This window comes from Podarcis vaucheri (assembly GCF_965113315.1).
Source record: "Podarcis vaucheri genome assembly, chromosome: 2".
In the NCBI taxonomy this organism is placed as follows: domain Eukaryota; kingdom Metazoa; phylum Chordata; class Lepidosauria; order Squamata; family Lacertidae; genus Podarcis; species Podarcis vaucheri.
The window spans coordinates 48,111,585-48,123,380 of NC_138760.1; the positions used below are offsets into that span (position 1 = coordinate 48,111,585).

General features: G+C 40.5%; 1 protein-coding gene across 5 annotated transcripts in view; it reads left to right on the forward strand.

Annotated features, from left to right (window-relative positions):
- Positions 1-11,796, forward strand: part of MAP2K7 (mitogen-activated protein kinase kinase 7) — a 35,024-nt gene extending 23,228 nt beyond the window's left edge. For 3 of the 5 annotated variants that reach the window (XM_082212034.1, XM_082212033.1, XM_082212035.1), the window contains 4 exons: positions 706-786; positions 1,284-1,426; positions 2,359-2,404; positions 2,800-11,796. In XM_082212034.1, coding sequence (XP_082068160.1) covers positions 706-786; positions 1,284-1,426; positions 2,359-2,404; positions 2,800-2,937 — 408 coding nt within the window. In that variant the 3' untranslated portion in view covers positions 2,938-11,796. The remainder of the gene's footprint in view (positions 1-705; positions 787-1,283; positions 1,427-2,358; positions 2,405-2,799) is intronic. The other 2 variants (XR_014216681.1, XR_014216682.1) reach the window with 2 other exon arrangements.

The following is an 11,796-nucleotide window of genomic DNA, read 5'->3' on the forward strand; positions in this document are numbered from 1 at the left end:
AAAAGTGACATTGTATGTTGCTCTTCCTACAAATTGCTCAGAATAGCTTGTGTATGATTTAATTAAATACTCTTTATTTGTTAAACTTTTATGTCATACTTCCTCCAAGCTGCTTTGCATGGGTTGGGTATGATCCCTAGCAGTCTCTCATCCTAGCAGTGCTCTAGGCCCGACCTGCTTCACTGCAGCCGTTGAAATGCACCATGTGTCTCGATAACTTCTCTCCAGGACTAAGAATTCTATCGCTTGCATTTTACTACAGAAAGTTGTCACTAGATTTGGCCTGAGCTTTTGGGAAACTGTATGGCAGCTATTACGCAGATGCTGTTACGGTATCAAAACAGCCTGCATTTTGTCTTAGCAACATCCAGTGGGATTCAGCTAAGTTTTTGTTTGCACGGAACAAGGCCCACTCATGCAGTGAGACTCTCCCTCCTCTCCCCATGTGCTTCCCCCTAAATCTGCTCTGGAAGGCTGAGGGAACCCCCAGAACAGGTTTAGGAGGATGGGGGAAGTCTTGTTGTGAGGGTGGCGTTCATTCTGTACACACACACACACACACACACACACACACTTCGTGCTACATTCAATTCCACCCATGGTTTGGCTTCTGTAATCACTGGAATCTTGCTAGGTGCAGGTAAGAGACCAGTAGCAAAGAGGTTTTATTTTTGACTGAATTTGTAATAATCTTTTTGTTTCCAGCCTGAGAGAATAGATCCCCCTGATCCCTCAAAACCAGATTATGATATACGTGCAGATGTTTGGAGCCTCGGCATCTCTCTGGTAAGTAAAACCTGCTCCCCATTTTTAAGGAAATTTGTGTACCCTTGTTGGGCTCTTCAGGTTCTGGATCATAGCTCAATCATCCTTTAATGTATGCAGTCTTTAATACATGACATAAACAGCAATAAGCTTTGGGGTGAGTTTTTCTTCTCTTTTCTTCAATTTTTTTAATGGAGTTAACTGATTCAAAGGAGGCTGAATTCTGGCTATCCTGAACCCTATTTTTGTCGCTGCTGTTGAGGCTGGATAAGCCAAGTGATCATTCTGTTCCACATTTCTTCCCTTTCTTGCTCTCGTCTCTTTCTGTACAGTCATTTAGAATTGTGTTGTTTGTATGGATTTTTATCTGTTTGCTTTTGTTGTAAATTGCCCTGCGGCTTATATGCAAATATACATCACTGAAGCATCATTGAAGAGATGCTGATGATAATACTGCTTTTTAGATTATTCCCATTTTTAAGCACTTATTCTTCATTTCTCTGCCACCCCTAATGCAGGTTGAGCTGGCTACAGGTCAGTTCCCCTACAAGAACTGTAAAACAGATTTTGAAGTCCTCACCAAGGTGTTGCAGGAAGATCCTCCGCTTCTCCCAAACAACATGGGATTTTCTGTGGATTTCCAGTCCTTTGTGAAAGACTGGTGAGTGAAGTGCCTTAAATTCATGTTATGTAGAGCGGCTGCTTCAGCATTTCTTACATAGACAGGAAGCCCTGCAGTTCCAGCTGGTTCCTCACTTTCCTGCTGAACTCTTGCACACCATTTGCTTTCTCAGATATTGGCTAATGTTCATTCTAGGGCACCCTATCTTCAAGACCATTAATAGTGTATGCAAAAGAATTGGAACTGTTCTGCTTGTTCAAACTGGTACCATGCTCTTCTAAAGACTGAACTCAACCTGTGCTGGTGATTTCCACCTAGAAAGGAAATCCCATATCTGCCTCCATGACAGCTGTGCTTAAATTCTGGGCTAGCACATCTTTGTGTATGACCTCTTCTTGTCTACACATTCCTGGCTCTTATCTCTTTTCTGTGTCTGATGTACCGATTCTAAAGGTGTAGGAAGTCCTTCATTGCCGTGGAAATAAAAAGTAACATGTCGTAAGTTAGTTACATTTCCCCATCTTTCCTTGTTTCCATTCACTCCAACAATTAGGCAGCTGTATCTGCAGCTGTAAATGAATTGCACTCCTTGCAACTGGCATTGACAATTCCACAAATGGTCAAACAGAAAATCTACTTCTGATAGTGATTGTTTTGTTCCAGTTAACTTTGAGCTTATGTGTCCAACTTGCCACTCCTGGATTCCATCAAACAACTTCATGTAAGATTGTTGCAAACTGCCGTGGGATACTGGGCAGAGGAAGTTGACCCTGAAAGATTATTGGTATGGAAGGATAATGGACTTCATCCTGTTTAGCTGAGAGAGTTTTAAACTTAGAGTAGACCTATGTCAATATGAGCTCTGTTTGCAAGGATTCATTATGTATCATGTAGTGGAAACATGCCGTGTTGGTTGCTCCATAAAACAAATTTGATCCTGTGTTTTGAATGTGTGTTTCTGTTATTTCTAGCCTTACTAAAGATCACAGGAAGAGACCAAAGTACAACAAGCTACTTGTGAGTATTGGTCACACCTCTTTCATTGTGAATATTTTAAAAAATCCCCCAGGCCTTGGAAAAAGGCCACAGTGGGTGCTTCTGCCAACCCTTAAAGTTTAGAAATAACCAGTAACATTTCTTGGAAATAGTTTGTGCCAACTGGCATGGAAGCCGAGATTAATAAAGTGACATCCTTTCTTTTCTCCACATAGTTTCTTTAAAAGAGAGGGAAAGTTCTTTTACTTTTTTATTTGACTTGGTCAGATTTTTCCCTGCTTGTGTTTGCTGCTGTTGTGTATCCTCCTTGTTGCTTAGCTATAGCTGACAACCGTTGCTCGCAGCTCTGTAGAAATAACACAGGTGGTGTGACTTCCTTGCTTATTTTCCATCTCGTTTTGCCTGTTCCTTTGCAGGAACATAACTTCATCAAGCGTTATGAGACACTGGAAGTGGATGTGGCGTCCTGGTTCAAAGATGTCATGGCTAAGACAGAGTCACCCCGCACGAGTAGCATCCTTAGCCAGCACCACCTGCCATTCTTCACCAGGTAGCCATGTAGAGTGGCTGTTGTGCCAAGGAAGGACCCCTTGGCAGACAGAGCTTGCAAGGTGGGGCAAGAGAGAGCACCACAACAGACGCCTGCCCTCACAACAGCAACTCTTCAGTGGCATGAATTGTTTGCTTCACCTGCTCAAATCACCCTTGCCCATGTTGTCTTTTCCTTCAGTATTGCCATGAAGAGATGGGGTGGCTGTCTGGTCTTTCTGGAATGTGGGTGTGTTCTAGAGCCTTTGGCATTTCTGGCACCAGGCAGCCCAAGAATACAAGGCCTTTTCCAGCCTGTGCTTGTTATCTTTCTGTGATTGAGCGCCTGCCATCCGGAGTTGCCACGAAGTGACAGCTGCTCCCTGCTTGTCTCTCTCCACCTTGTCTGGAGGCTCAACAGTGACCCTTGCTCACGCACTGTGAACAGACACAAAACACACAAAAGGAAAAAGAAGATATTTTTTTTACCACTTATTTATTAAGTTTGGACTTGTGGTGCTGCGGCCTGCCTGCTGCACCCGTTCACCCATCCCTGCGTTATTAATGTCTGTTTTTGTTTTTCGTTTTTTCGTTTGTGTTTTTGGGATTGTATTTGCTGAGGGGGAACGGGGCTGGACGTCGATGGGTCGTCTGCTGCTTTAGATTCTGAGCTTAGCTGTTGCTGTTGTCTTGGTTTCATTTTTTTTTAGGGCTTGGGGAGACAGGAAAGTGTAGGTTTGAGAATTATTCTCATCCAAGAGTAGCTCAGTTAAAGTGATTTTTTCCCTCTTCAATTCTTTTTGAACTCAGGGGTTCCTATCTTTTGTTTTGAGCGTGAACAAAGTTTTGTCAGTGGTGTTTTATTTACCAAAGTGTGTGTTTGGTGCTAGGATAAATGCTTGTTCATTTTCTTCCAGTATTTAAGAAAAGGAAAAGCAGAACTTAAAAGATAATCCTGGCATCAAGAAAGCCATTTTTTAAAAAAAGATTCAGCCCAAATGATTCTTACTGCTGTGTCTTAGGGATTCTTTAATATATTTAAATAGTAACACATTTACGCCCTATTGTGGACTTAATTGACTCGATTCTTAACTGGTCACAAGTGTGTATCTCCAGTTGAGAATTGGTCAGAGTTTGCTCTTTGGAGATCATGGGCTAGAATCTGCACTGTCTGTCTAGATGCTCAGACTTCATGAAATCTCAGAGGCAGGATTCTAAATTATCCAAAAGGCTTGGAGGATGAAGGCTGAGCACCCTCCTCAATCCTACTCTTTCAGAATAAAGCTTTTTTTCTGCTAGTGTTTTTAACAGGATAAGAAGCCAGAAGGGACAGAATTCCAGTCAACTTTAATTGACAGGCATTCCCAAAGTGTTGGGGCCATGCTGTAGGCACCAAGGTCTCTGGGTCATTGAAGTTGTCATATAAACCTTTAGGGGCAACAATTCCCACCATTAGCCTTGGGAAAGAGAGGTGGTCAGAGACTTTGGGAATGAATCCTGGTTTTCTTCTTGAGTCAATTCTGCCAATAACAATTGCATTTCAGGTAGTCCAGAGGTTAAAGCACAGTCCTGAAGCTCTGACTGTTAACCTGAAGGTGAGGCTTATTCCTGCTTTCTCTTGCTAGCAAAGGTTGGAGTACCATAATCTTAGCTCTTGTCTCAATCCTATGGATATTTGGGTTAGTGTGGTTACTTGTGGCGCAGGCATGATGGTGCACTGCATTGTCAGATGCCATACTATACTAGATGTATAGATCAACTTCAAAAACCCAACACACGCACACAGAAGTTTTAGAGTAAAGTCATAACAGTACTTGGGATGTCCTGAAAAGGAGATGCTCCTGTGGCCATTGATGAAGCTGGGCTGTCTGCTTAGTACAACTCCTTGAGACATGATTCCATCTATATTCTGGCTGTTTCCAAGGGGGAGCTCCTATATTGTATTATGTTTCCAAGGGGAGCCAAAATTAGGTACATTCAGTGGCAGAATTAGTGGAGGGAGGAGCAGTTATAGCATAATCCATGTTTGGGCATGTCCTACAAAGTGCTTGGGGGTGCTGGGCAACCTGCCAGAAAGTCAGACCAGACCAAGAGGGTCCTTTGAGATTGGGGCAGTGCACTTGCTTGACTTGTGAAGAAGTAGGTGGGTGTCTTCTGTGACTGATTAGGTTTTTAGAGTGGATAGTTGCTAACAAAATGAGGCAAGTTACCAAAGAGCTTGGAGGACATGGAGAGTTCATTTCCTGAGAGGGTGGAGGTCTTCATTCCTTGTGACTGGGACACCGTTACAACACAGTGTGGAAGTTCAGTTATTCTGCTGACCTCAGTAGTGACTGTTAATGTGGCAGCATTTTCGGAATATGAAGGAAGGCAATTTCATTTGCACACAGGCTTTATGAGTAGGTGGTTTTGTGCCTAAAAGAAAATGGGTGGAGTGTATTATATGAAAAGACATTTGCTGTATGAGAGAAAGTTGGAAGTGAAAAGCTGGTGAAAACTAAAGGGCAGTGAGCAGAGAAAGCAAGTTTCAGATTTAAGATGTGTCCAAACAGTGAGTGAATATTAATGGTTTTTATGGAAGTGGAGTAGGAAAAGCAATGAAGTTTACCTATGGGTGTCTAATGAAAAACAGAAGGTGGTACTGCGGTGCATGTTTAAGAGATGCCTAGCCTCCAAGATGAATTCCTTTAGTATTGTGGAGGCTTCAGCAAGATGTTTATTTAGCCTCTTCTGTGAACTTTGGCTATGATGTCTTCCTAAACTCTCCAGAATTTTAAGAAAATCTGAGTGTTTTCCAAAGACATTATGCCACAGTTTGAAAGTAGCTTGAAAATAGTGTGCTAAACCATAGTTTGAGAACCAGGAACAAACAACAAACTCACACACTTACCTTTCCCATTAGTGATCTGATCTTGTTAGAGTAAACTACAGTTTCCCATTGGATCTGAAATAGTAAACCAAGCTGTTACAGTTCTCTAGCAGTAATAATAAACCATGGTTTGATCCTGGTTAGTAAAATAACAGTTTGCCAATTCAGACATAATGGGGAATTGCAGCTGAAACTAACCAGGATCGCTGCACCAACACAGGGTGGGGGTAAAGGGAGAGAATGCATGCCTGATGTTTGCTGACTTCCTAAACTTTGATTTAGAGAGTCAGTAATGTACATCCAGACATGGTCTTGATTTCAAGATATTGAGTTGTGCTTTTCAAAAAAATAAATAAATGGGTGGTTCCGCATAGGCAAAAGACTTTGTTATTTTCAATAGCAAGATCTTTTTGCCATATTGGAAGCTCTTTGGGTAGAGGACAAACGTAGTAGAAATGCAGTTTTGTGTTTCCCTTGAGCAAAATATCAAGAAAGCTCATATTAAGACTACTTGGAGATATCATCTGTCGGGGTGAAGGGCATAGGAGATAATTTTGCCACAGAAATGTGTTTTGGTTAGGAATTGTTCAGGCCTCCCAACTTCAAATTGATACAAGAATGATCCCATAAAGATGCAGATTTGAGATGTCACTTGCACACAAAAAATGGTTTGGAGAAGAGTAAAGCATGCTTTCTAGGGCATCTTCCACAAGATGACAAGAAGAGCAGTACACTGTCAAAATATTGAACTGCCTAGAGAAGGAGTGGGGAGAGGCTAAAACCCTTTATAGCAGAGGACAGGTAGAGTGGCTGAAAGATATAATGAGAAACTCATAGGAGAACTAAAGCCCTGGTGACCAGTAGGACCAGTTGTAGTAGTCTTCTCCGCGGATGATCAGGGTGGCCTGTCTTTCTCAGTGATAGGCCCACACCCTTCTGCTTGCTTTTGCACAGTCCAGCAATTGTGGAGTTAATCACTACTTTTGAGAATTCATCTTGGAAAGTAGGCTGGTAGTCATCAAAGGTCTGGGCGTGTTTTGTCGGGGAAGTGAAGCACCTTGGGTAGAGAATGCTGGCGCAGGTGAGGGAACAGAGGAGATATTGGAAGTGTGAAAAGTTGGACTCGAGATCCAGGTGGAAGAACAGCACGTGCAAGTTGAGAACGGCACTGGGCTGCGTGTAGAAGAAAGTGGTGTTTAGATTGGATGTCAAGTTAATGTGCGGAGTGTACTGGGAAGTACAGAAGGTGTGGGAAAGAGATAAATAGAAAGGGTTAGTAGAAGCAGTCTAATGGGAGCCATTTTATTGCCTTGTCCTAAAAGCTGGGTGTGCCCTCCTTTTGGCTCTACAACCTGTTCTTCCATTGGACTTCTATGAAATGTACTTTAGCAAATGAAGTATACTAGTTGGCAGAGAACTGGTGATACATGGTATGACAACTGGCACTGGTACCTTTCCAAAGTGGCTGATATCTAAAAGTTGAACTAGCAGTGGATCTACCTTCTGGCTTGACCTAAAAACCATGGTTTAGCTTTAGAGCACAGAGCCTCTCAAAACTTTTTTATTAGCAGTTGCCAGCATGAATTGGTTAGATGTGCACCACAGCCCTAATCTTTAGTGGCTGGCTAGGCCCTGGAAATCTTAAATCAAGAAGCATTGGTTGGAAGATAGTTGAGAGTACAGGAATGTTATTAGAGCACTGGGTTTTCTAGTGCTAATGGAAAGCAGGTACCCCTAATGATGGGATTGGCTTTGCAACAATGAGATTTTTCTCTTTAAAGATGGCTTTTGGGTTTTGTTTCCTCTTGGTCTTTAAGAATTTGTAGGTATCTGCTTTGCTGCTCCTAAAAGCTTTATTCCGTTTAAGATTCCAAGTGATGGAACTGTCAGGTCCTATGAATAAGTGCCTCCTGTAATGTAACTCCTGAAAAGCTATTTTGTCCGTTGATATTTTTAGTGGATATTTATTGAACATTTGTGTCGTATCTTGTGAACTTGGAATTTAAGAAAAGAGCCCTTTTTAAAAAAAGTTGCTTAAAATAAGTAACTTCAGCCTTGCGCTGTTTTAACTTTCCATCTGGAAGCTTGTTCCAGCCATTAAATAAATATATAAATCTTTTGGCTCTCCTTTCTCTAGTGCCTCAAGACGTCAAGGTTTAGAAGTGCTCCTCCCACAAAGTTGTGAAATAAATTTGCCTACATGTTTGGAAATGTGACGTATGAGATTTTTCCTGCACATTTCATCATATGTACAGCAGAGCAGTAGCTAGAAGAGATACCAAGAGATTTCTCCAGGTGTCTGAGTTTGTGTTCTTGTCTTAGCAAGGCAAAAGATACCAGCAAGGGTCTTCAAGGGAATTAGACTGTTTGCATGCAGGTACTTCAGTACATAGTGAAGTATGTACTTGAGTATTTATAAAATGACTATTAGATGAAACGCAGTACAATGACTTGGTAAAGTCCCAGAATTAAATCACTTTTTTTTAAAAAAAAGAAGTTATGCAAATGTCAATTAAGGTTAAAATTCAAAATTGAAAATATTTCTCGTGAACTGAAAATTTATCCTGATGGAGAACATGGCCGAAGTGTTCAAAAAAAATATGGGAGGGGTAGATTATAAAACATAATATTTTCAGAGGTTCAGAATTATTAGATTGTTGTTCAGCATTTGAAGCGGGAAGCTTCTGGGTTCACTTAAAAAAATTGCACATTTGTCCCTTTCAAGAAATGAGTTTGGATACAGTATTCTATTTCCCTTTGGACTTGAAGCTCTCAAACACGGCAGACCACCCAAAAACAATTGACCTCTTGAAGAGCCTGGTTCATCTTCCCTTTACTTCAAGAGAAAGCAAGAATAACCTCTTATCAGGAGATTACCTAACTCTCAAATGTGGAAGGGTGTTTTCCATTCTCAAAAGAAGGTTATAATTTAGATTGCCATGGTGGGGGGAGCATACAGGGGTGGGATAGGTTTGGGAAACGTTAAAGGTTTTTTCAAACGTTCAAAAACACGGGATGTCTTTTCAAGAAAAATTGAGGAAAAAATGCAGTTTTATTGCATTTTTTAAATTATTTTTTTAATGTATTAATTTAGAACAAATCTTTGTTAATGTTATTTTTAATCTGGATGGCTAAATGTTTACAATCGCCTGCTTGACATCTGCTCTTAAAGTGTGTGGGGATATTGGGGTGGGTGGGGCACAGGTGTGCAGCGTGTGGTGCATGCAATTCAAATGGGGGATTTTAAAACAAACAAAACTGTAAAAAAAAAAAATCATGCCAAAGGTAAGGCAGAGACTAGCTGGGTAGATGGTTATATTCTAGACATTAGCATTTCACTATATTCTCTATATACCATATATTATAAATTTGCATGTTAAAGTAAATAGAAGTAACTTCTATCTTATACAGAAAGGGACTTTAACTTTGGATTACTTGTAAATTTGGTCACTTGTCTTGATTCAGGACTGCCTGAACACCTTAAGCTTTAGGGGCTGCTTGATTTTGTTTTTGTATTTTGTTTTATTTTTGTAGCCACCAAACTTTTGCTTTTCTGCCTTTTCATTAAAAAGGGCATGATCCAAAGTTTCATAGAGGGGTTTGAGAGCAGAGCTTCTGAGTGGTGGCAGCCAAATTGACTTGAGTTGCAGCCACCATAGAACTAGTAGCCAATTTGCATCTTCTCCAATGCTGTATCTTCCTTTGCTGACCTGTTATACTGAAATCGGCGTCACGGAAACATCTGGAAGCTTTGTATCATGGACATCCACCAGATCAATGCTGTACTCATGTGAGCAGTCAGAAGGTTTCAGACGGCCAGCAGTTTAGCTTTGCTTGCTCAAACAACCTCCCTCATGTTAGTTCCAAGTAATCAAAGCTACACTTTTGTGCACATTTATTTATTGCCCACAGGGAACTGTGTGTGTGTGTGTTTAATTTATTTTTTAAAACTTCCCTTTCTTTGACTTCTTATGGAGGGTGTATTTTTCATTTATAGTATTTGGTGAGTAGACTGTTTTCTCAAAGTAGAGGAATGGAGCATCACAAACAGATTTAATTTCAGGTTGCAGACCACAGTCCAAATTAATTCCAGTGCTTGATTCTTCTCTAAGAGACTTGAAATACTCGGGCTGTGGTTGGGCACGTGAAGTCTTGGAATCATGTAACTTTAAAATTCCCAGGATTCAATATCATAAGGCTAAGAGTCGGTGAAGTTGCTCATAGGTAATATTGGAAGAAGGACTGAGGCTGGAAATCAAGAGAATCACGATTATGCAGATTGACCAAACTCTGTGTTGAAGAATTCATGAAATTTGCTTTAAAATGATAATTAAGCTGATAAGTTGAATATTTATGCTTGCCTGCTGGCTTCGGAATTTTAATGTAGAACAAATGCTAGTCAGTTACCTTTTAAGAATTTTTTTTTCTAATGTAGATCAAGCTGTTCTAGGTTATTTTCCAAACACCTGATTCACAAGAGTTACAGTCAAAAATTTATATCCCTGTAAAAGAGGAAGATTGACCAGGAGGTGAGCTGGAGAACCTGTAGACACTCTGTCAATATTGAGTTTTATTCCTAAGTAGAGAGGAAATACTGTTCCTCTGTAGCTGTAGTAGATTTTGCCCAAATACAAGAACACAATATTTCAGAATGGTAGCATAGGAATTGGTATGCAACATGAACTGATGGGGTGTGCCTGTAGGTAGAGGAAGGGGACTTAGGAGAGATAGTTCACATTACTTGTTTCTGTCACATCCTAGTTTTAGAGATGGTTTGTACACTCACACAGTGAAGTTTGGAGAAATGGTTATCTCTGAGAACTTTGGGATCAGGTCTGGAGAGAAGTCCTGTTTTGTTTATCCTGCTTAAGGGGAGCTTCTTAAAAACAACAAAATTGTCACCATATATATATATAGTTACCTGTAGAGTGGTTCTTAATTTTTTAAAAAAATAATAATAATTTGGCTCTAGTTTCACATTGGTGCTGTAAACCAAACCATTTTAAAAAGAAAATACTGCTCTATATACCAAAGTATTTCAGCTATTTGTTTGGAAGTTTGTGGAGTTTTTAATAGCATAACCATCTCCTTCCTATCCCCACAGCAGGCCATTTTATTAGTAGCTCTCCTTACTTAGCCTCCAGTTTAATGTCCAGTTAATGGACCCTCTTTATCTTGTTGGAGGGTTTTTTTCCCACCAGCACCAGTTGTTCCCAGAGCCATTTGTCACGGGCAAGAAAAGGTTTAATGTGGCTTAGTATGCTAGATGTTATAATGACATTCAGAAAGCATAGAAATGGCTTATCCCAGGGATAATATGTTGAGTAAGTTCTAATAAAGTAAGTACTGGAGTTTGTCTCAGAAGAGGAATGTTCTGATTTATGATTTGAATTTAAGTGATTTCAGGCTTAGAGTGCCCTAGGCCCTCTGGCCAGTTTTGGGGGTGAGTGGATAATTTGCTGAGCTCATTGATTTTCCTACATGCTGAGAAATCAGAAATCAAGCAGTTGCCCCTTTTAAAATATCAGTTGTACCTTGGATTTTAAAAGATAATAAGAGAATAGTATCTCCCTGGGGTGTCTTCAAGAGTCTTTGTGAAACACTCCTTTCTGTGCCCTATGGGACCCATCCTTGTAGGTTCAGTCCAGCAACAGAGGACAGTTCAGTGTCACTTATTTCCAGTTATGGATTGCTAGTCACATCTGAGTGTGATTTCACTGTCCTAAATTTCACTGCCCACTACTTGGCATGCACCAAATTTTAGAACAGAGACTTTCCTTTTCCTAGTCAGCACCCCACCTCCCCGTCAGCAGTCCAAACAGCTTGTCAGAAGTAGTTGCCTGCCTCCAAGCAGCGAGGCCAGTCTGGTCAATTGTAGTGGAACTTTTGGATTTAGAAACATACCTACAATAGTATAAGGTAAATGACATTCTTGCTTACTTTTGAAAAGCTTTTTTTTTACTCTGTTTGTAAAAACCCTCATAGAAGCTTAAAAATAAAACACTCTTTCCCTAAA